General features: G+C 39.7%; 1 protein-coding gene across 2 annotated transcripts in view; it reads left to right on the forward strand.

The window, feature by feature from the left end:
* Positions 1-3,954: 3,954 nt before the first annotated feature.
* The window catches only part of LOC140925305 (synaptosomal-associated protein 25-like), a 47,036-nt gene continuing 25,231 nt past the window's right edge, over positions 3,955-25,759 (forward strand). The window contains exons 1-5 of one of the 2 annotated variants that reach the window (XM_073375303.1): positions 3,955-4,051; positions 8,393-8,431; positions 9,495-9,586; positions 18,435-18,476; positions 21,744-21,910. In XM_073375303.1, coding sequence (XP_073231404.1) covers positions 9,515-9,586; positions 18,435-18,476; positions 21,744-21,910 — 281 coding nt within the window. In that variant the 5' untranslated portion in view covers positions 3,955-4,051; positions 8,393-8,431; positions 9,495-9,514. The remainder of the gene's footprint in view (positions 4,052-8,392; positions 8,432-9,494; positions 9,587-18,434; positions 18,477-21,743; positions 21,911-25,759) is intronic. The other variant, XM_073375304.1, reaches the window with a different exon arrangement.

Genomic DNA, 25,759 nt, shown 5'->3' on the forward strand with positions numbered 1-25,759 from the left:
TAAAAAGAAAAGGAACCCTGGGTTAACATTTAACGCTGAGTTAGCGCTAGCGCGGCGTTCGAACAACCCATCTACCTATCTACCTACCCCTTCCCGCCTACTCCCTTCTCCCTGCCCTCCTCTTGGCCCGCCTTCGGACCGTTGTACCGACTCCCGCTTCCCATACCCTTTCCAAGGCCTTTTTCCTCCCTCCCCTCACCCCAGCCCTCCCAGATGAAAGCCGCGCTATTTTCCTTTTTTTCTTTTTGTTTTCCCTTCCACCTCCTATCCCTCCGCCCTCTACCTATCTACTTGCCCCCCTCTACATACCCCTCTACCTAGCTGTCCATCTAACTATGTACCTACCCCCTACCTACCCATCTACCTGTCTTCCTACCCCTCTCCCACCTACTCCCCTCTCCCTGCCCTCCTCTCGGCCCGCCTTCGGACCGTTGTACCGACTCCCGCTTCCCATACCCTTCCCGAGGGCTTTTTCCTCCCTCCCCTCGCCCCAAGCCCTCCCAGATGAAAGCCGTGCTGTTTTCCTTTTTTTCCTTTTTTATGCTAATCAGGCGGGACTCGAACCCGTCACCTCTTTGTTCACCTCTTTGTTTGCCAATTAGTTGCCTATTCAATGCTTATGCCAATTGCGCTATCCCGGCTCGGTTACAAATTCAATGGTTTTTTTTGTATGTTATTCATATGCAAATCAAATTCTGGCCCCTCATTGGCTATTGAAAATAATGACATCATGAACCTTTGGCCCAGAGGTTCCAGAGGTCCAAGAACCAAAACAAACCAAAGTTTACCAAACATAATGGAAACTGTGGCCTTCTCGGCTTTGCGAAAGCTTCTTTTCAATGGATTCTTGTATCTTTCAGAACGCTCCTCACGTTTTTCCGACGAGAAATTTTGATTAAGCTGTACGTTTTGAATAATATTGAAATGCTTGAAATGTCCATCGGTGCGTTTGCTTTCAGTTGTGATCGCAAGAAACAGTTTCTGTACGGTTAACAGTGATCAACACCAATTTACAGTCTCGCTATATATCCTACCACTGAACAGTATCAATCATAAAAGGCTGAAAATAGAGGAAACTGTTCAGCCACGAAAAACATTCTGGGCCAGGTTGTTCCCGAGGAGCTTTAAAATCACGATCCCGTTGGGCGGCACATACCCGTATAGGTAATGTATGGGAGGACCTCCCTGGGCCTGTGGAAGGCAATCTGTTTTTGAAATATTATTAAATTTAACAGTGACAATTGTCCCACCTCTAGGGGACCTTTGATGACAAAATGCCCCCCCCCCCATCCCCCCACCACCACCATGGCTAAAGCTATCAAATGCAGGCCTGGGGAAGGGGGATGATGGGTATCCTTGGCATTGACTGAGCCATTAGAAAATACAATAATTTATGTAGATTTCTTTAATAATAGTAATTACGAGAAAATTCTAGTGACGCTACAATTGTAATTGTGGAGGACAGGTGTTTTAGTTGTATGAAGTTTTTAGGCTGGAAGTTTATTTAAGTCTGAACACAGGTAGCCCACTCAGACTCCATGGGAACTGTGTTTAATTTTATGATAGAATGCTTGGGAATAAACAAAATAATATTGCCCTATATCTTTTTTGAAAAGATTTGAAATAAAAATGGCTTTTGGCTTTAAATCCCTGGGGGTATTCCCTATGATAGCCTATTCGAGAAGGCTCCACTTAAAAGAGTATATGAAAGGTTAGGGATTACAGTAGCTGAAGTATATAAAAGGGTAGGGAAAAATGTTATTTCAGTCAGATGTATACAAAACACAGACCCCCAGTCCATGGACCACCCCTGTCAACCACCGCTAATTTTTGAAGATGAATTTTACCAGAGGTCTAAACAAATTTTAGCAACCTTAAATGAATGAAACTCTGGTCAGTCTTTATTATCAGGGTAAATATAGGCTCTTATATTTTACACTTGTTCAATTTTTTTTAATTTGTGCAATTTGATACCAATTACATGTAAATGGGTTCGTGAAGGAGTAACCATAATAATTGAAGGGAACAGTAGGAGTGGTATGGAGGAAGTAGTCTTCTATGCAGCTCTTTGATTTTATGTTCATGTTGTGTGAAAATCGAGAAAAAAACGGGTACATATGAGACTACGGAGGGAGCTTAATGTCTATGAGTATTTTGTAACGGCAACATTCTCGACCTGAATGAACGGCGGGGCTAAAGTGCAGGTCACAGGTCAGGTCACACGTAAGGTTACGGGTCACAGGTCACAGGTCAGGTCACAGGTCACACAAAAACAATAGGACGCTGGACAAAACTGTTCTTGATTGATATTTTATTACAAAAATGCGTACACAAATGCGTATACAAATGTTAATGCGTTAAGAATATCGTGACGTGTTTGCGGATGTTTTGAAAAGCATTCGACGGGAAAACGGACGAAAATCCTTAGAACAGTGTAAAACTTATTTGACCACTGAAATATGGCAACTTTCTTCAGACTTTCCTCGTCTTAAACTCTACTTGCCACTCGGTGGGTCTTCCATCTGTTTTGAAGATTGGGGCCTGTTGCTCGCTCCCCGGGGGGCCCCGGGGCTCGCGCTTCGTACCAGTCACAAAATGCTGCTGTGTTAAAGCGTAGTCGGCCAAGAACTTCAAACACTGCTATTTGGGCCTCTCGAATAATTGCTGGACCATATTTCTCGGCTCTTCTCCCAAGAGCCTGCAATTTTCTCACGTTCTGTTGCACAAAAGCTTGATATAACTCTGTTGGATTTGCCTTGTGGTCCTTAGGTGGTAGCATTCCGCGCCATCACAACTTGAATAATCTTTGACTCTGTAAACTGTTGATGTATCAAAGGATGCAGTGCTGCATGTCAATGACTCAATTGAAGAAATTAGACAATATCTTATCTGAACATAGCCTTTGCTAGGTAACCAAAACTCGCCAAACAAATGTAACTACAGATTACTTGTTATCATGTAAACAGTCCTTATGTAATGTTTAGTAACGGAAACTACAATTTTCGTCATATGTCCTGTAACCTGTAACCTGACCTGAGGCTTGTGACCTGTGACCTGTGGCCTGTAACCTGACCTGTGGCCTGTGGCCTGTGCCCTGACCTGTGACCTGCCTCGTTTCCATGCGGACCTGTAGATCGCGTGACAAAAAGCCCTGTAAGTCGAAATGTATACCACATTTTAACTCTACGAACTGCCTAGCATTAAACAGGAGGTCTTTTCTCTACCAGAATAAAGTGTCAAACTTTTTCTGTGGCGATGGTTGAACGAAACTTGCATTTTTCGGTCTCTGCTCCCTGACTACCTTTTTATAAGAAATTAACGCTCCATGAAATTAAGGTATTGGAAATTAACGCGACTTAAATTAACGCGAATTTAATAGAAAACGACTTTCGAATAAAGAAAATTAACGCGAAAGAGAAGGTAGAATTTCATAATAAAGGAAATTAACGCGATTAAGACACAGTTGGTCAAAGGAGAAGATACTGACATCACTTCTGACAGCGACAACGATGAAGATGAACTCGAAATATTGTAAACCTTCGCCTTAGCTTTTGTGAAAGATGAAAAACAAAGGGTAAATGGAAAGAAAGAAAGGTTGTAGTTAATGTTTTTTAGGTGTCAAGAATGTCTGGACAGGTTCCAAAATTGGGGTTAAAATACTGGAAATTTAGAGCGCGGAAATTAACGCTGCACTTAATTAAGGTCGCGGAAATTAACGCTTAACAAGATGAACGCGACTTAAATTAACGCGAATTTTAACGATTCGCGTTAATTTAATGGAGCGTTCATTTCCTGTAATAAGGTAGTTGCGGTTGGGGATCATCTGCGGTATTGTACCTCTGCATTCAAACAGTTTTTCACTACATGATGCTTACACTACGTCCCTACCCATTTACGTCATAATGATAGCGCGGGCTCGCACTTACAACATAGACTATATTCAACGAATGCCGAGGGAAATACCTTTCGTTTTTCAAGCAATATTATAAGATATTGCGAGTGAAGAGAAGGACGCCCTGTGGCTTATTTTGTCATCGGTTTGTTTCGATAGGTAAGTGCGTTTTGTGCTGATATCAAAGAGGTGGGGAAGAGATCGGCGGGTATGACAGTGTTTTTTTAAAGTACCGTAATATCTGATAAAATCCCCTGTAGTTGATTTACCATTTTATTTTGTTTTTGATGCTGGTTAAAATTTGGTACGAAAGTAAAAATCATTGATTGCAGTCGTTTGACTAGCTGTTCGCAATATTGGTGGCTCTTGTTGGAGTTAAAACACCCTGCATTTTTTATTTGCCGCATAAAACAGGATCAAGCACGGGGAAATTACACCCCTGGCCGCTAACTGACATCTGAAGTTTACAAGTTTTCTCGATCTTAAACATTCAAAAGGTTTTCGTATTTTCAGCACATTGGTATTGCTTTAGCCGTTTGTTGGTACGATTATCATTTTAGACGACCACTTCCCTTCTGCAGTAGCGTTCTGAAATCAAAAAATTAATCATTAATCAATTAGCTAACTGTCAAGCTAGATACAGTACGTTGACACTAAAATAAAGTTATTATTATTATTGAAGATTGCACTGGTCAAATGTAGGCTAAACCAGTGTTTTTTTCTATTCTGGTCAGAAATTTCATGCCAAGGGTTTTGTACATTGTTTATAACCTTCACAAATATACAATTATGTGTAACATAAGGTGCAAGGGTGGTGCAGTGATGAGAGCACTCCCTTCCCACCAGTGTGGCCTGCGTTTGAATCCCAGTGTCATTGCAATATACAGGGGTTTCAATAAAAATTGAAGTAGCCAGCAGGTTTGAATAGAGTAACCGACTGTATCAACAAGGGGCCGTTGGTCCCCTTTTTCTAGGAGAGGTGTGGGGGGGGGGGGGGGGGAAAGGGAGTCTGAACAAGTTCTAGACCAGAAAATTTTGAAATTACGAAGCCCTAAAATGTGATTTTCAGCGTTCTGGGAAAAGAACCTGTTTTTATTCAGGATTTATCAGTCACACAATCAACTCCTACAAGCAATGAACAGTTAATGAAAGCTAAATTACGTACTTTTGCACGTAAACAAATTCTCCTTAAACCTATAAAGAAACTTGTGAAGATATGATGGAAATATAGCATTCACATGACTAGAGCATAATGTAAAACCGGTGGGCCTTTATGAAAACACATTATAATTACATTTTCATTCAGTTTTTATGATATATTTTTTGTTTACCACGTTATTCAAACTAGTTGCTTCTTCTTTTTAGAAAAAAGTAGCTGACCTCTATGAGCAAGGTAGCCGACACGTTTCGTCTGCCATTGGTGCTTATTGAAACCCCCTGAATATATGAGTAAAGTTTTCTCCTTTGCTGCAAGGTTTTCCACCATCTTCTCCAGTTTTCCCCTCTCCTAAAAAACCAAGGCTTTCAAATTCTTATTTGATCTGGAATGCACTGACATGTTTAAGCAAGTTCTTAAGAACTCCTTGGTACTTTCTGGATAAACAAATTACGTTATTCAACTAGTTATAGCTATGGCTAAGTGCCAACAAGCAAAGATTTCACCCATACAAATGCTGTTCAATTTATTTGAAAATGTTATGAATTATCGTAATTTACGAAAAATAGCTTGAACTCAATTACATTGCATAAGCAAAAATTACCTTGAAAATAGTGAACTAAATTGTTCTAATGCATAAATAATTGGAAAAACCCGACTTTACATAGCATATTTTCTCATTTTCGCAAGGCTGCTTGTGGGCAATTATATTATTTACAAATAACAAATTTAAAACATTCCAAACAATGATGGTTAATTATGGCTATGTCACACAGAGGGGCCTTTGTTTTATATCAAAATGGCTCTCTGGATATATACTGCATTCTCAGTTTATCAGCCACCCAAGAAATACATATAAATTGCAAGAAATCTTAAGTTTTTTTTTTGTATCATTTCATTTTATTCATTCATTTTGCCAATAACCATTAACTCTATATTAATTCTATAATTTACAAAACACAATAAATTAAATTATTACTCTTTCAAAATATTTCCCCAATTCTGATTTGCTAAAAGCACATGCATAATTCACCACAACCAGTTACTGATGACCAAATTTGGAAGAATTTTGTGTTTACCGAGGAAATGACATCAAAAATGCAGCCTGTTACAGATTAATTCACAGTTAACTGAGCAGACCTGGTGACAAGGTTGAGTTGTTTTGGTTGTGAAAACAAAAATGACCGACGCTTTGCTTGTTTCAAGAGTAAGAACTACAGCTGGAACTAGGCGAAATAATAGCTAAAAACATACACAATGTAGCAAAAACAGCAAGAAGACAACTCCGAGCGCAACATCTGCAATTTGGAGAATATTTGCAGAACTGGAGAAACCTAAACTTACACTTTCGAAGATAAACTTAACATCGATGGAGGTAAGCATGTTTTAGCTATGTTTTTAAACTAGGAATTATTTTGAATGAATAATAAAACAATTATTGAATGCGGCTTTCATATCATATGTCTTTTTGAAGAATTATGGAGATCTCGTAGGGTGGATAACACCCTCCTCCATAATTCTTTATAAGATACTCAGCCTCATTCATTAATTGTTAAATACATACATATATATTAAAGAGAATAGTTACTATTCTATTTTGAAAATCTTTGAAATGGTTATGGCAAGGAAGCCTATAAAGAAGCCAGGGTTTCCTGACAATATTATTGGGCACACTCTTTGGATTAAGGGTACTGAATGAAAAAATGGATTATTATGAAAATAAAAGAAAAAAAGAAAAAAAGTATGTAGCTCAAAAAGAGTATAACTTAGCGACTATAGAAGAAAGAAGGAACTTTTTAAGTCTTTTGTCACACAAACTGATACTTCCACTGTTTTGAATTTCATGACTTAAAGATTTGAAAATCATAATAATTATTATATGTAGGGGCCAGTTATCTAACATTGGGGAATTTCACACTCTTTACAAACAATGGTCTGTTTCAAAGAATATATATGACATGAGAACTGGTTCATATTATGCATATAGTGAACAAGATGTCATGGGAGAGTGTATTTGGGCATCGATGTTCTAAGCATGTGTGAAGTTTTTTATGTGTATCAGGGAAGTGTGAGTAGTGCAGTAGCGTATATTTTAGGGGTTGGTTGAGATGTGTGAAGTGGAAGTTTGGAGTTACATCGGACTCAGATTTGGTAAGATGGCTGTAGTTTGTTAATCAGTGAACCTGGTTTCTCTTAGAATTTAGTATGAAGTAACAAAAAAGATATTGCAGTGAGGTAGTTACATTTATTTACCGGCAACGCCTACCCTTCAAAGCCAAAGATTGATGGCGTAGTAGTGTTAGTTTGGTATGAAGGGATAGTGTAGTTGCAGTGTGTTGAAATGAAGTGGTGGTTGTGAAAGATCTTATCAATGGTCGAAAACATACTTGTACTTATTTTGAACGTTGTTAGGCTTTCTGTTTTGGATTGTTTTTCAGTTATTTTGATAATCTTTGTATGGAGAGAATATAGAGAAGGGGGTAAGAAGATGCTAAGGTGGAGGGGGGGGGGTACTGAAATTTTGTGAAAAATTGGTGAGGTCAAGGAGGAGGGCATACAATCTGGCTATGCCTATAGAACTAAGGGCCTGATTACATGAGCCAAACTGGCTTGCATTAAAAGAGATCTCTGCACCTTAGGTAAGCCAACAGAAATCAAAATTGCGATTATTCGAAAACCAAGCCAGCCCGGTTAGCTGGGATCCCAGTGTTGTGATGCTGGGATCCCAGGTGGAAATGTTCCAAGTAATCACGTTTGCTGGGTGGCCCGGCAAATGAACCAAGAGGGGAACAGGACAGTGAGTAACACACTGCTCATGGGCATTGCTTCCAATCTCAATACAAAAATATATTAATGGCAGCTCTGGGTTGGCCCTTTTCATGTAGTACCGGGATAAAAGTCAACTTGGCAGAGCTAGCCAGCCCGGGTCATGTGATCAGGCCCTTACTGTGACTTGTATTGTCATGCAGTTTGTACATGAACGCTTTGGAATTTGCCACTTTTGTAGTTCGTGACTTAATCTTATTAACCCAAGGGTTTTAAAAATAACTGTCACAAATGCAGTTTGCACATGAAGAGGTTGGACTTTGCCCCTTTAACGCTTTGAATGTGAAAGAATGCAGCTTGTTTACGAGATCATTTTGCTCAATATGATTATAAGAAATCACCTCCTTTCCGAAAATTTGCAATGAAATTATGGATCATTCAATGTTTACCGTTATTTATCTCATGCACGATCGCAGAATTTTGCGTGACATCTTCTTTGTCTCTTGACAACTGAGGGCAAAAATGTTGTCAAACTCTTGGCAATAAGCCAAACCTGTCAATTCCAATTTTTTTTACAGATTTACCTAGAAATTTCTGAAAAATTGCCCGGATTCTAGGTAAGATAAAAAATGCCATAACCTTAAGGTTTATAAGTTTATATTTTGTGAGCAAAAAATCTTCCTCTGAGAGGACATGTCCTTACTGGCAATGAATAGTCTTTACGATGAAAATTAAAGGGCAATGGCTGTACCTATGGTCTGGAAGAAAAACATTCACGCTGTGTGTGGCGAGGACAATATTATTATTTTCCAAAGGGAAAATTTAAATTATTTAATAGTTTGTTTCACTCATTAGTCAACATACAGCTGTACCTTGTGTTTTCAATGCATTTGATTTCAATTGCCGATTTGTTTACCGTGTGTTATCTGTGGGACATATGAAATGAGGATATAAATGCTGTGTTGTGACACATTGCGCAGCAGACATTCTAGTTGTGTCGCTTGGCTTGTTTACGTTCACATGTATTGCGTTCCTATTGCAACTTTGAATCAAAACAAGCAATCTTCATTACTCTATCTGGGTGATACCCAAATAATAGTGTATACATGTACTCTCTGCAAGTGTGGAGAGCACATGAAAAGTGTAATTTGATCATGGGACAATTAATGTCTGACTAGATTAAAACTGTCTACGTTTAAACTTGGCCTATGGCCCATAAATTTTTAACTGTGGTCAGATCAGACATAAGATATCTGAACAAATGCTGTCACATGTATTTCCAAAGGCTGTCATATTGCAGATGAACTACATTGAGCACATGTGACCTGTGCAATAAAATAAAGCTTCTGCAGTTTTTTTCTCAACATAAGTTAGCTGGTATCACTTATTTACCCTTTAAGTATACCACATTTTTTCTTTATACCATTGTCGATTAGATTTTACTGTCTATGAGGTTTCCTTGCTATATTGGTTAGTATTGTTACAAATCTGAATTACTTTAAACTTTGTAATTTGTAAACTTTGTAACACTTGTGTGACAAATTTACAAAAATAATAAAACAAGCATTGAAGAAAATACGCAAAACTAAAAGTTTAAACTCTTCTCGTTGAGATAAAGTAATAATAATAATCTTTCCATAGTCTAACAGTAATAAGGACTTATATACAGTATCTTTTCAGGACTTTACTTTGTCTTCACCATGTCTGATGAAGACCGCATGAGGTCAGAGATTGCAAGAATGCAAATGAGAGGAGATGAGCTGACTGATGAGGTACATGTTTTACAATTTATTGATTACACTCATAACCATGTCAATGAATGAATATTTTAGGTTCTGTGTTGGCTTTGTTTTAAATTTTCTAAAAGACTAAGCAGTATCACTATTATTGATACACATTATAAATGCAGACATGCTTAGAGCAGTGGAAACTGTGTGCAGTACTCACATATTGAAGAGATTTTAAGAGCATGACTGCATGTTCTAAAATGGCACTTGCTTTACAGCTTTCTTTCTTTATATATAAAATTGTATACCCCAGAAGATATCTATGTATTGAAAAGGAAGAATAAAGGGAAAAACATTCATGTCCTTTCTTGACAATTAATAATGTTAACCCAATCCGGCCACAGGTCAGTACCTGTTTAGATTTGTATACAGTGAAATCCCATCAATACAGAAAGTGTCTGTATTAACAGGGTATCTGTTTTAATCAGGTCATCTGACTGAAGTAAATAATACACTTTTGTTAGAACGAAATTCCAAAGAACACAAAGTTGTCATTTGATGCTACAGTAGAACCCTGCTTTATGGACACCCGCTTAATGTGGACACCCCATTATTACGGACAGTTTTCTTTGTCTTTGGGCAAAGCCCATACATTTTCTCTAAATTCAACCTGCTTAATAGAGGCTATTCAAATCGTTAAGGCCACCTGTAGACGATTGATCTGAGCGCCGATAAACGACTGTCACAGAAGACTCAACTACTACAACAACAAAATACAACAACGACTTGACAAACTTAAACAACTACCTTACTTAGTACTATACGGACTATTGTGGACAAACGCGCTGACGAGACAGTTGAACAGCACCGCGCCAAAGCGAAATAAAAACTGACACGATTGCAAGAAACTAAAAACACTAAACGACGTAAACCCGATGCAAACTGGGTCAGGAATATTTCTTCCCGTCCCTTAGACGAGACTGAAACACAAGTACTTTCTTACGGGCTCAAACACTCAGTGACACCTAAACAAATACCTACTGAGGCTATTGTATCTAGCGTTGAGGCCGTTCTGTCTCGCCAACACGAGCTATCAGAATCGACCAAGGATAACATCAGAAGTAGAGTGACCTCTACTCTGCAATCAGCCTCATTACCGAACAGTAACTTGACTCCTGACGAACAGAAAGCACTTAAACGACTGAAAACAGACGAGAACATAGTCATACTGCCCGCAGATAAGGGAAGCTAGGGTGACTGTTGTTATGGACAAGACAGACTACAACGACAAAATGGACTCGCTTGTTGACGACAAACAGACCTACGAAGCACTTAAATGAGACTCGACACCCGCGCTGCAACGCAAACTTAACAACAAACTGCTTACACTGAAGAAAAGCGACAAGATCGACTTTCGACGCTACAACAGACTGAGGTGTAGTGTTCCGCATCCATCCAAGCTGTATGGACTACCAAAACTACACAAACCCAACATACCTATGTGGCCCATAGTTTCTTTCCGTGGTTCCCCGACCTACCAACTGTCTAAATACTTAACTAACGTACTGAAACCGCTGACTGACGAATCTAGACACAAACTAAAGTCTACTGAGAACTTTATTGATGCCATTAAGACAATACAGATACCGGACGACCACAAACAAGTGTCCTTTGACGTGAAATCACTGTTCACCAGTATTCCGCTTTAACTGGCTCTAGACTGTACTGAGAACGCTATTAAGAACTCTACTGTTGAACTACCACTACCTACAGACGACATTATGGACTAACTCAACCTCTGTTTGACTTTGACACACTTTCAGTACAAAGGCAAACACTACAAACAGTTACACAGTACAGCTGTGGGCTCTCCAGTTTCTGTTGTTGTAGCAGAAATTGTCCTGCAAAACATCGAAGAACAAGCCCTAGCTACCTACACACGAACTGTACCTCTTTGGTTACGTTACGTTGACGATACATTCACCGCCGTACACAAAGACAGAATCGACGATTTTCACGAACACCTTAACAGACAGAACACGGACATACAGTTCACAAAGGAGATGGTAAGATACCTTTTCTAGACTGCTTGGTCACTCGCGACAACAACAAACTAAAAACGACTATTTACAGAAAACCGATACGTACCGACCGATTACTAGACCAGTCTTCGTACTACCCGACCTCTCACAAGGCTACTACTATCCGGACTCTGACGAGACGAGCGCAACTAGTTTGTGACTCACCTGACAGCCTACAAGACGAGACTGATTATCTTAACAACGTTTTTAGTAAGAACAATTACAACAGGGACTTTGTTAGACGGAACACTCACAGTAACACTGATTCCAACACTCAGACCTACTCTGGTTCTGTTATGACAGCGACTATACCGTACATCACAGGTCCCCCTGAAACTATTGCAGGTATATTACAACCTTACAATATACGTGTTGCACACAAACCGATAACCACTTTACGGCGATTGCTTACTTATGTCAAAGACAAAGACAAACCGGAGGACAGACGGGGAGCAGTATACAAGATCAAATGCTGTGACTGCCAGGCTTCTTACATTGGTGAAACCAGCACTAGAATCCTAAGCACGCGACTGACCGAACACAAACGAGCAATGAGGAATGGTGACGTCAACGATCACATTGCTGAGCACCATTAACAGACGAAACATCAAATTGACTGGGACTCTGCGACATGTATAACGTATTCTACAGACTACCATCAACGTCTTACTTTAGAAAGCTGGTTTACTAACTTAGAACAAACGCCACTGAATTGTAGCCAACAGTTACCAGCGCCGTACAAACGACTTATTGACGAGATCAAGCAAAACTAACTACAAGAAAACGACTGAAGAACTGACAATTTGACTAACAATTGACGACTGTTTAACTGTGACAATAGACGGATCGAAACACACCAATTACTGATTACGAGTCTTCATAGCTAATAACATCACCGCTTAACTGACAGACGACTAATAACATCGCGACGTAATTGACCAATCAGATCAATAACCAGAGTGTAATACCATCAATTGACGTGATACAACTCACTTTGACTCTGAAGATGACTACCGCGCAGGTTGTCGAAACGTCAGTCACTGTCAACAACAACAGTCCTATTCAGGACTGCGTTCACCTTGACGATCAAACTCAACCTACTTTTGAAATGACTCCTGGGTTCAAACCTTTCACATATGAACTTAATTAGTTAACATAAACCGCTTAATATGGACATGTTCTATATTCCCTTCAGTGTCTGTATTAAGGGGGTTTAGCTGTACCTGTACAAGGCTGTGCTCTAAGGAAATTTGAAGGGTACCCAGTGCTCTGATCATGTAAAATCTAGGGTGCTCAGCATATGATTTGAATGAAGAATCTGAGATTTTCTAGTCGCCCAGGAGCAAAAGTTGGGCGCAAGGAGCCATCGGGCTCTGCTAGAGCACAGCCCTGCTGTACATTTATGTCCATGGGGAACACTAAAAAATTGTTCATTTTAAATGCTGCTCATCTTCGCAGCATGAAGATGGGGCTAGAAAAGGTGCCCTAAACATAGTCTGCTAAACATCACCCTGGCCAGTGATTGAAACTCAAAGAAACCAAGAACAAATGTACTCACCCTATCATCTTGGAGCGTCAGGATGCTGCTAGACAATGTCAAAGCAGACCAACCTGAAAGAAGAACTGCACTTGTGGCCAGAGAACTTTCCCACCATAACAATGACATTGCAGCACTTAGTGAAACACTTCTTCCTGATAAAGGTCAACTTACTGAGATTGGCAGTGGTCAAGCTCTTTTGGAGTGGATGCAGAAGTGACGAGTGACGCAAAGCTGGAGTTGGCTTTGCCATCGGAACCCACCATGTAAGAAGCTGTCAGTCAAGCATCCCTGAGGGTCTGAAAAACTGCCTGATGAAACTGCAGCTCCCACTGGCGAAGAACATGACGATCACGCTGATCAGCGCCTATGCTCCCAACATGACCAAAGCTGAAGAAACGAAAGAACGAAAGAACCAAAGAACTCGATGCCCTTCTGTCAGCTGTCGTTCAGTCTGAAAAGCTCATTGTCCTTGGCGAGTTCAGTGCTTGTGTCGGCCATGACCACCATTCCTGGGATAGAGTCATTGGGAGGCATGGAGTAGAAAAATGCAACAGTAACAGTCTTCTCTTTCTCCGCACCTTCGCCTTACATGACCTCTCCATCACCAACACCGTGTTCCGGTTACTGAGCCGTAATAAGATATCTTGGATGCACCCTTGATGTAAGCATTGGCATCTTATTGACTATGTCATTGTCAGGGCAAGAGACAGGTGAGTGTGAGGGTGACAAAGGTGATACGTGACGCTGAATGCTGGACTGATCACCACCTCATCATTTCCAAGCTCAAAGGTCTCCATTTTAAGCTAAAGAGAAGGCCTCAAGGGCAGAGGGTCACCAAGCAATTGAATGTGACAAAACTGAAAAACACTGAGACTGTGAATGATCTTCAGTCAGCCATAAACAGAAAACTCTCCAACCTGCCCACCCCCTCTAATGACATTGAAGAAGCGTGGGCCTCCTTTAGGGACACAGTTCACTCTGGTGCCCTCAAAGTCCTCGGGCCGACCACCAGGAAGCACCACGACTGGTTCGAGGAAAATGACAATGTAATCCAAATAATGTACTACTGGAGGAAAAGTGCCACCTACTTTGAGCCCACAAGAGCGACCTCTTCAGCCAAGCTAAAAATGCTGGCTTCATCAAGCTGCACAGCCAGATATAGACGAAGCTCCTCTCTATGCAGGACACCTGGCTCAGTGCCAAAGTAGATGAGATTCAGTGCTATGCAGACCGGCATGCCACCAAGTGGTTTTATGATGCTCTTAAAGCTGTCTACGGACCTCAATCCTCTGGGTCGTCCCCCGTACTTGGACCTGATGGAACTACATATACCCTGTTCACTGAAAAGAAACAGATCCTGGAGTGATAAGCTGAACATTTTGACACTGTCCTCAACCGCCCTGCTACAATCAATTCCACAGCCATTGAACGCCTTTCATAAGTTCCGGTGAACCTGGAACTTGACTCTCCCCCAACGAATAGAATAGAATAGAATAGAAACCTTTATTAATGTGTCGGAGCCGTATATCTTGGGAACAACCCCTTACTAATTTGGGGACACAATTTATATTCAAATAATTGGAGTTACCTATAAAATGTAAAAGTAAAAAAATATTTTAACTACACATATTATATTATACTCTAATGATAATCTAAAATAACTAAGAGAGAATCGTAAAATTAAATGGTTATGATGTGCACAGAGAACAGCTTATATCATTTTTACGAATTCTATTTTTAAAGAGGTTCAGAGTTTTCGCTGATGTTAAATCAGGAGGCAATTTTCGCCATAACTTAGGCCCAAGATACCTTAAAGAATGTTTACCATTGTTTTACAGTATTATATCTAGGAATAGAGAAATCCAAATGTCATAGAGAATAAGAAGAGTTATGATTATTGAAAAGATTACAGATATAAGTTGGACCTAGATTGTAGTTCACTTTGTACATAAGGATGCAAGTATCCTTTAGGTGCCTATTCAATAGTGTTGGTAATTCTGCCCTCTCAAGAAGTTGTTGATAACTTGCATGCTTGTCTCTATATACAACCATCAGTCCCCTTTCTTGCAGTCTCTCTAGTTTTCGCCTATCACTACACCTACAAAAATGCCAGACTAAATGGCAATACGTAAGGTACTGTAAGACTGCTGATTTGAATAGCTTTAACTTGGCCTCAGGTGAAATCAAGTTCCTAAGTCGCATAAGCACGCCGATTCTTTGACCAGCTTTCCCACAAACAGCGCTAATGTGATCAGTAAAGGTAAATTTGGAATCTATTGTAACACCCAAGAGTCTGAGATTCTCTACATTTTTTATTTCCTCATTGTTCACATGAAGTGCAGGTGCTGCACTGTTGATTGCCTGGCTGTACCCAATGTTCATAGTTTGGTATTTCTTGAGGTTCCCAGCAAGAAGATTGGAGTCATACCACTTGGTAGCATCTTTGAGCTTGGATGAAACACTAGATTGATCAGATCCAATATGATAAATTTGGTGGTCGTCTGCATACATTGATAAGTTTGTCGTTACGCAGTAAGACAGATCGTTCTGAAAGATATTCCACAGCAACTTACCTAGGGAGGAGCCCTGGGACAACCACGGCTGACCATTCTACGTGTGCTTACATGACTTCCTAATTTCACACGATATTTCTGGTCATGTAGATAGCTATGTAAAAGTTGTACTACGCTTTCCTGAAAACCATATGCTTTCAGCTTACTGAGCAGCAGTGGCGGATGCAAAGAGTCGAAAGCCTATGACATGTCCGTCAAGTTTATTATCCCTCGCTAGTCTCCATTCTTCAACTAAGTTAATCAACGTTGTCTCACAGCTGTGAGCTTTTCGATAGGCAGATGAATATTCATACATGCGACGGTCAAAGCGAGCAGTGATTTGCGCGCCTACTAGTTGCTAAGAAACCTTGTCCACACATGGTAGGACAGTAATGGGCCTGTAGTTTTCTTTAGAATACGACTGAAGAAGTAGGGAAAGCCCTCAAGCAAACGTCCACCACGAAAGCCCCAGGATCGGACACAATCTCTGCTGAGTTGTACAAGGCTGGTGGTTCTGTCCTGCTTGATCAGATCACCCACCTTTTTCGGTCCTAATCTGGGCCAAAGAGCAACACCTAGTAAAGTTCTTGAGCTATAGAATGATCATGCGACTGTAATGTTTGTTTATGCTTTCTGTCGATAGTTTTTGCTCAGAAAGCCCAATTCGCTCTGATTATCACCCCCACCATCTGACTGCCATTAAATTGTTATCTTTTTTTCTTAATCTTTTAAAGTAAGGAACCCAAAAGTGTGGCCGCTTTTGATTGATGCACATTCTTTTGTACAGATTTAATCCAATCAGAAGCCAGCTGGAAACTGTCCTCAACTTCTGATTGGTTAATGTCTGCATGAAAGAATGTGAGTTAATTATTGGAGGTCACACTTATGGGCTTCTTGCTGTAAAACTACAAGTAGGCTGCCAGAAAAATAACTTTTTTCTTGTTTTAAACCTTTGGCTGTATCACCAAGGCACGAAGAAAGGGCTATACAAAACAGCACATCGACATAGCCTTGACAATAGCATCTTTAAAACTAATGTTGGGGGACTATAACTAATTTAAGAGATAACTTTAAACAAAGGGAGTTTTTTTCTTTTCGCTTTTAAGTCCTCCGCACAGATCGTACAAACCTTCCGGTCACTGCCTACTCAAATAAAGGTTAATTGCCATGAGAAATTTTCCTTCATTTTTCCAAAGTTTCATCTTTTTTTCATGTTAATGTATGAAGCAATGCACATTGATTTAAATGTTCTCAAAACATAGCCAGTCTTAACGTCTTAATGATGCTGACAGTTTCGATGACTGTCAGCCATCTTTATCAAAACTTGGAAAACATTAAAAGTGTCAGAAACCTTAAATAGGCTTCTGAGGGTGTTAATTATTGCGATAAACGGGCAAAGTCACTCTGTAGACACCCCTCCCCCCCTGGTTTGGGGGTGGAGATCACTTGTGTCCATATGCATGGGAGAAAGCTGATAGGCTCCTCGTCCCTGTTCGTAGTAGGAGTGTTCGATCTAATACGTATGCTTTCCTTGATCCATCGCTTAAACTTGTCGCTTTCCTGCTCAACTATTTCACTTGCTTCCCAATTCATAATGTGATTGTTCTGACAGACGTGGTCTGTTATGGCTATTTAAGGCTTCTGACACTGTTTTCCAAGTTTTGATAAAGATGGCTGACAGTCATCGAAACTGTCAGCATCATTAAGACTTTAAGACTGGCTATGTTTTGAGAACATTTAAATCGATATTAACTTCACTAGCCTGGTGAATTTCTTCAAGAGCAATGCACATTTCATAACAGTTAGCGTTTCAATGTTTTTATATGTAGTTTAACTTGTAAGCACTTTTCATGATATTGTCTACTGTACTATGAGCACTGTAAGCACCTGTTTTAGTAAAGATTGCATAAAAACATTGAGTGCTCACTATAAAATTTGTGAATAGTTTCACAAGTTAAAAAGAAAATTGGCCACACATCTTTGTAGATAACTGTGATAGCTGGACATTTCCATGACTCTACACTTGCATGTAATTGTATGGTCACCATCAGATAGGACATCATCAATTTATTGTGGTATTCAGGATCACCAAAGCTGCAAAATTGAATGCATGTGCCCTCTGAATAGCCCAGAATAAGAAGAGAAATGACCCAAACTGGCCATATAGGGCTAGTAAAACACTCCTTTGCTAATTTTCTTCAGTTGCAATCTAAACTATCACACAATGTTTCAGAACGCAAGGATGTATCAATACTTTTAGCCTGAGCAGGGAATTAAATCACTAGGCTTGACGAACAAAACCACCTGCCAATAAAATACCAAATGCTAGTTCAGCTCTATGCAAACACGCAAACAGCCATAGCTGACGAAAGAAAGGATGACCACTGACTGACAACAACAGAAGGCACTACTCCTTGTTGTTAAATTTTATTTAACTTCATTTAAAAAGTACAAAAATACTCCCTGCTATTGATGAGAAATATTCCTTTATCAGAGTTTTAAAAGTCACATCTAGAGAATTTGAAGTTACCAGATTGTCTTGGGGATCGATTATACCCCCAGACCTGCTAGAAGGAGGGGACTAACAGCCCTCTTGTTAACAGAGTCAGTTACTCAGCCTATATAAAATTCAATTTTTATTGAAACCCCTGATTTTATCAGGGAATTTTCAGTGTATCTTCCCTATTAAACCATTCTTTCCTTCTTTCTCCTCTTGACAGTCCCTGGAAAGTACGCGGCGTATGTTACAATTGGCAGAAGAGGTAAGAGTTAAGCCCGGTTCAGATGCCAAACTTTTCATGAGCCAAACCTTATGCGAATAAAGGCCGACGCAAATTTTTTAGACCGGCCGAATTGATTCAGACGCCGATCTTAATTGGAGCTGAACTGAGTTCAAAAGGCGAAAAACGCTCATGTCGGTCAAACTGCTTACAAAACATGTTATAACAACCCTCAATTAGACACCCTTCTAAACTCTTGCTCATTTACATGTACAGCTGCTATGGAGACTTCATTCCTATTGAGATGTGGACCCCCAGGAGGGGCACTAAAGTTAAGTTTAATGCTCCTTTTAAGTCTTCGAGTCCAAAAAGACACCCTGTTCAACACTCAAGATGCAGGAAACCATATCCTGTACAGCGGCACATACATTGTACCGATCTCAGCCAAGTAAAGGAGCGCCCCCCCCCCCCCCCCCCCCTCCCCAGGTGAAGACCACTCCTTGTAGAGTGCAGGGTTGATCTGAAACCTCACTCTCTTACAAGCAAACAGACAAGTAGGCTGTGAGTACAGCTGTCTTTAGTTGCTTCTTGCGACTAAGGAAATTTTGTGAGAAACACCTGCGCCTCAACAAACGGAAATTCCATACTCTGATAACATAAAGTCTATCCAGAATCTGGTCAGTGGTTCTGATTGGTTGATGCAGTAATTATGTTCTTTTAGTTATTGTTTAACAAGGACAGAGAAAACACGAAAGGTCACAAAATGTAAATGCGATGAATCTACAAACTGTACTGCAAAACAGTTAATATTTGTGGAATAATAGTTTTCTTGAAAAGGAGTATTTGAGTTGTGCTGCGGCTCAAGTTTTGCTCATGGAAGAACTCAAAACTTTTATTATTAAAATAGACCAGGAGAAACAGAAACTCAAACAAATTTATTTCATATTTGGACTCATACGACTACAAGGTAAATTATTTAAACGTTGATCTACTTATCAATTTGGCATGTGGTTGAGGCGTAGACGTCTCGCCTGCAAAATGTCCGAAGTGGCGAGGAGCACGGGAGAGATGGCTGTATTTGCAGGCTAACAAGTAAGGATATGATGCAGACACCATTAATGAGGTAAGCTTGAGGCCCGACAAACCTCCTCAAGGGTATTTCACTGTAGAGAAATGAGAGACTGAAATGAGAAGGGGTCAGTCTTTCACTTCAACTGTACTTACCTTAATCTGGTGCATTTGTGCGTGTATATTGTTCTCAGGTTCAAGGTTCTACATGCATGCACTATGAGTTTTTAGATTATCTGAGATGCTTAAGTTAAAAGAATCATACCCACTGAGAATAATATTATGTCAAGAATATAAATTTGGGACGACCAAGGACAAACCCAGCTGGCTGTCAAAGTGGGACTGGAACCTGAAACTGAGAGAGGGAGGTTCTGATGCATCAACCACTAGGCCATTTTGCCTCTCTTGAATTATTGCCTGATTTTTACTTCGGCGGAGGGCGAAGTAAAGGATTCGCGACGCTCAGGAATGTATCAAAGTTGCCATTTTTTGGCAAGATTGGGCACGCAAAGTTTGTAGGTTTTTGGTTTTATTCGGCTATTTGACGAAGTGAGAGCCGAATTAGTTCGAGATATCTCGAGATCACGTCGATTTCTTTGATTCATCCTTTTACTTTTTCGAGGGGTTTGAACCGACTCATCTGTGTGACCCGTCAGATCAGAGAAGACTCTAAGTTGAGGATTAGCCGATTGCGCTACTGCGACCCAAGGTGGTTCGAGCTATGAAAAATAGTCATGAAATGATGCACCAGTATCGGGAGAAGATTGGGCGTGCAAGCTGGTTACTTTTCTGCTTGTTTCGGCTATTTCACGAAATGAGACCGGACTACTTCGTGGTATCTTGAGTATATCTTGATATCTTGAGTTCACTTCGAGTTTAGTCTTTAATTTACTCGAGGAATAAATAGAGGATATTACGTGGCCACGTAGAGAAAACGAAATTTCTCCTCGAGTGTTGAAGCACATTTCACGAGTGAGACCTCCTTTCGAACTGTTTTATGATGAATTTAAAGTTACAAAATGCTACACAAAGACATTTTGTCTTTGTTGAGTGTTACGTAGTAAAATTGCTTTCATGCGTTGCGCGACTTTCTCGAACGTTCTCTGGAAGCCCTTCCTGCGGTTCAAACGTGAACTAGGACATGTTTACATTTCAGCATGAGTCAGCAGATTTGCATCAGTTACTGAAATCATAAAATATATCGAAAAGCTACTACTATTCGCCTGTTTAGTATTTTCTAGAACCTTGTGTTAAACGGTATACAAGTTCCAAGCGAGTTCTTTTGACGAAGGAAGTTTTTTCCCACGAGCTGGACTGCTATGTTTAGTCAAGTGTGACGAAGTTCGATTTTCAAGTTCCGTGTTTACAAGTTGGCGGAAGCCGTAAGATATCTGAAGTTCAAGGGAGAATTTGTTATTATTGGCAGAGGCTGTTTAGTTCTACTTAAGTTCAAGTCAAGTTTGTGTTGGCGGATGCTGTGTTTTAAAGCTCTGTAAAGGCTATTTTCCTTTGCTATTAAACTTCCTTGAGTTAATCCGACATCTCTGCGTGCTGATAGTCAGTGAATCACTATTCTCAAGTTTCGAACTCGTAACATTGAGTTTTAGCCAATTCCATACTCAACGTAATCAACTCCTTACCCATCCCTTACATATCTTTAATCAGTACATGAGACTGCTATGCTGTTTTTGAAGCCTGATGTGACTAAGAAAAATAGAGAATTATTTTTTCACTGTTTGTTTTGTTAGACTTGTTATTAACCGCCAGTACCCTCATATTTGACTTGGGTCTAAACGTTTAGACCCAAGTCAAATTTAGAAGGACTTGCATGGAGTCATCAGAGCATAACTGGGCGAGTATCTAAGAGACAATTTGTCCCGAAATGCTAGTTTTGGCAAGTAGGCCTCTTGGATGTTGCTTTTTTCAGAATATCCTGACAAATCCCATAATTTCACAATTAACGCCTTACTCTTACCATATTTCATTTCTTACTATTCCTCCGCATTTGCAATTAATCAGTTCCACAATCACGACGTCGAAGTGTACGCTCCGTAGCGTCTTGTTTTCGGGAAAACTATGGGAAACTTAACACCCTACAGGTGTGGTTTACAAAGAATTCAGATTCAGAATTCAGCAACAACAGAAGTATGCAGAAAACAAGCAAGAACTTGGGTCGCTTGTTTTCTGTTGTTGTTCCTGGCTACTGTTTGTTGATTTTCCTCTTTCACTGTTTTTTTCCAGAGCCAGGAAGTCGGGATCAAAACGTTGGTGGCACTGGATGAACAAGGTGAACAGTTAGACAGGGTGGAAGAAAACTTGGATCAGATCAATGTTGACATGAAAGAAGCAGAAAGGAATTTGACAGGCCTTGAAAAGTGCTGTGGTTTGTGTGTCTGTCCTTGGAGAAGGTGATTAATTTCTTATTAAGAGCGGCTCCGCGTAAATATCAACTAGACGTGGAAATAGTCAAAAAATGACCTGGCCTCAAACTCATCCAGAATAAAGCCCTATGGGCCCTAGTTACAAAATCGTTGGTTTAAGTACGATCGAGTGAATAATATTTTGTTTAACGAATTTTTTTCTTCCCGAGGCCTTAAATGGGCAAAAATCATGCGAAATTAGAGTCATATTCAGTAACTCGTAAATTTTAAAATAAAGTTGGCTACTAAAATATAATGACACTTCGTATTTGAGGCTCACTTGTAGGACGAAGAACAGTATAATTTTATTTATGTAATATCAAAATTGTGCCTGAGCATGTGTATCCTAGAGGAACACGAGACATATTTGTGGCGAGCCTTTGTAATCATTCGGTTTCCTGTGGTTCGGTGGTTCCTTGCGTTGAAACATCCCGACTAAAAGCCAACAACAGGGAATAAGCTCTTCGGAAGCCAATGAACTAGTGGCCACATTCGGATCTCAAAAAAGATTTGGACAAGTTGAAAGGACAAAATCGAAGGAACTGATCGGCGAAAAGAGAGCCAGTACACATGATATCATTTTTTCCGATATTAGTCGGTTTGGAACACAAACCTTTGTCGGGGGCTGATACTGTGGGGTCGTTACCAAAATTGAATTTAAAACTAAAGTACATAATTATAAACATAATCGGTGATTACAAAGGTAGTCTAATAAACCTGAACTGACGTAAGTAAGGAACCAAAAATAACGACCTGGCCCTGGTTGATCAAACGACCGATCACTTTTCCAACGGATACCGTGTGGAACGAAATTTTTGCGGGAGTTTATTTTTGCGGATTGGCCGTTTTTTTGTGTTTTGTGGGAACTAATTTTTGCGATTAGGACAGACTGGTTTTTCTTGCTGGGGATCAATTTTTGCGATTTCAGAAAGTACCCAGTGCCCAGCATTGATAATATTGTCGTTTTTATTGAGTACGTGCAATAGAAATACATATTTTCAAACAATACTAAGTGTGCGTCAGTATTTTTCTGAAAAAAAGAGACCAGTTGTGATTGAACAGACACGATTTCTTGGTACTGTATTCTTGTGTAGTGAATTTAAGTTAGAGCATACAGTATTTCCTCTGGAGTAAGTTTTTGCGGGAAAAATTTGTGCGGTAATTTTTGTTTGCGGGAACTTATTTTTGCAAAGTACTGACAGTCATGAAATCCTATCAATAAAATTCAGCCGTGAGTGAAATAGTGAAAATGACAAGAAGACAGAGGGGAAAAAATAATAACAGATCAGTCCACTGGGTTTAAAATTGTTTAGCCTGGCACCTTTGTGTAAGCGAACGGGAATGACATATTTATTTATTCTGGAGCGATGATTTTTTTTTTAAAAGCACGGTTCATAGCAAAAATTTGCCAAAACTTTAACTGAGGGCCATTGCTAGATTCTATAGTATTTTTTCTCGTTCCTTTTTTTTCTAGTTCTGTTTGGTCACATGAACCGTGATGTCAGCTTTTTAAGTTAAGATAACCATGTTTAGGTTGTTGTGGACATGTCTCATATTAGCGGAGCTCCACCCGCGCGCGAAGCGCGCGCGTGGACGGAGCCCCATAGCTAAGGAAATGTGGTAATCTACCCATCCGAGAAAATTTGGTAATCACGTGACCGTACGCCCGACCGTCCGTCCGTCCGTCCGTCCGTCCGGTTTAAAAGTCTCAAGCAACTATGGCCTTCCTTCATATCTTTCAGGAACTGAATCTCGAATGGTAAGCCGGAGTAATTATTGTATTTGATGTTTGTTTTTGTTATATCTAATTTCATGAAGTCGAGCACAGTTTATGCGGCAAGTTTTTGCACGTTTGTTGAGATTTGAGTCAATGATCTGATCTAGTATCAGATTTGATATAAGCTTACAGAACTTTAAATGGCCTTCAGATATATTTTCTCACGGCAAATAGAAAAAAAAAAACGTTCCGAAGAATATTTAGTTATAAATTTGGCTGTGGAAAGAAAACTTTGAGTGATTTTCTTGTTTCGAGGAGTTCATCTTTGAAAAAAAAACAAACACCGGGAGGCCGGCTGAAAGTAAAACAAAATAAACATAAGCTTAAGCTTTAAGCTTAAACACTCAGGATTTTTAGAGACACTTTAATACTTGTCTTCGTGAATGAAAATTGTTGTCTCTGTAAATGTTTTACCGAATTATATTTCTCTTATTGATTGTTAATAGTCTCTCTTGCAATTTTAATCGCTTGTCTGTGGTGTTTGTTTTCATCGTTCATGAACATCGCTTGCAGGAGTACTTAGAAATGTCGCGCGTATCAAACGCTTTATAAGATTACACATCGTTATAACTGGAACCGTTAAATAACAAAAAATAATGATGATAAATTCGTTATTATGTTGAAGCGTATCTCCATTAAAGTTCATTCAAACACTCGACCACACTGACAGCTCGCACTAAAAATGAGAACCGGCTGGCCGTATGAGTGATTTTGGAAATTTTTTGAACGGTTTCGCTAAAAGCCCACGATTGATCGTCCTGAACATTGAAAAATTGTGAAATGCCGTATTTTGTCCGAGGTCTGTATGATAAAAAGTACTGTTTCACCTCAGATGTGATGTATAAAAAGTATAAAAATTTGGTTTACACACCCTCAGATTTGTTGGCAAGAATTTGTAAAGTAAACCTGTCGAACGCAAAAAAATGCGGCCTGATTTGTTTTCCAAGAATTTGTTTTCGAGGCCTAATCTACTGTGATCAAGAGACATTATGGCTCTTGAATGTGATAGAAGATGTTTGCTATTTTTTGGGTGTACGTATATTTAGGCTATCAACTCGATGTAAGATGTTTCACTCTAAAATAACTTATCCTTTCCCTCAAAAGTCACATGAATGTGCCCTTAAGCTAACTGATTTGTGGATTACAAGTTTATTGTTTGATTTAAAATATAAATTTATTAATGGGAGCTTCGCTTTTAGCCCTGGCTAAATCTATATATTATCTCAGTCGTGACAGATGAAACCTTTATTACACTTGGGTTCAAATGTTATTACGGATAGACCTTTATTACACTTGGGTCCAGTTATTCCGTGGGATGCCTGTGGCACTCCCACGGAAAAATCCGGTTCGGTTGTACCCAAAATTGCAAAGCCAGCCAATAGGATTGCCTAAAATCTTTATCGATTATCTCTTCTTCCAAGCCGACCAATCAGATTGTACAAAATCTGTATCGATTTTTAATCGATTTGCTTCCTCTGAAGAACGTTAAACTGCAGAACGTTCCTTGCCGAATTTGTCGCGGTTGAGTTTTCCCACTCGTGGTTTAGGATGGCTTGTTAACCAGCGAAATCCTTCAGGATACTGGCAAGTCACGAAAGGCGACCTAAACCAAATTATTTCTTTCCTTCATGATTCTTTTTTGTTTAGGTCGAGCTTTTTCATAAGGTTTTAGTAGCGTCTGGTTGCGGGCCATGATTTCCGATAAATTTTTCTATTCGGAGTTCACCAGTTTTTACCGAGCACAGCTAGAGTTCAGTTTTTTTTCTTTTCTTATCGAAAACACCTTGACGATGGGAGGTTAAATCGCGTAAATTTCGACTCGTACCCTTGACGGTTGGCGCTGAAATCGCGAAAATATTGTCCTCGTCGATCGACGGCTCGCTCGTGGCATGGATTGGACTTCTGGATGGGACACGGATCAGGACCTTAGTAAACTTATTATACCTTGGAATCAGGGATAATCATTGGAACTATGTTAACTTTGAGACCTTGGAAACATGCACATTGCAATTAATTTTTAACCGTACCAAGAACATCTTGGAATATTAAACTTTCATCGT

Source organism: Porites lutea, chromosome 14 (genome assembly GCF_958299795.1).
Source record: "Porites lutea chromosome 14, jaPorLute2.1, whole genome shotgun sequence".
Lineage (NCBI taxonomy): Eukaryota > Metazoa > Cnidaria > Anthozoa > Scleractinia > Poritidae > Porites > Porites lutea.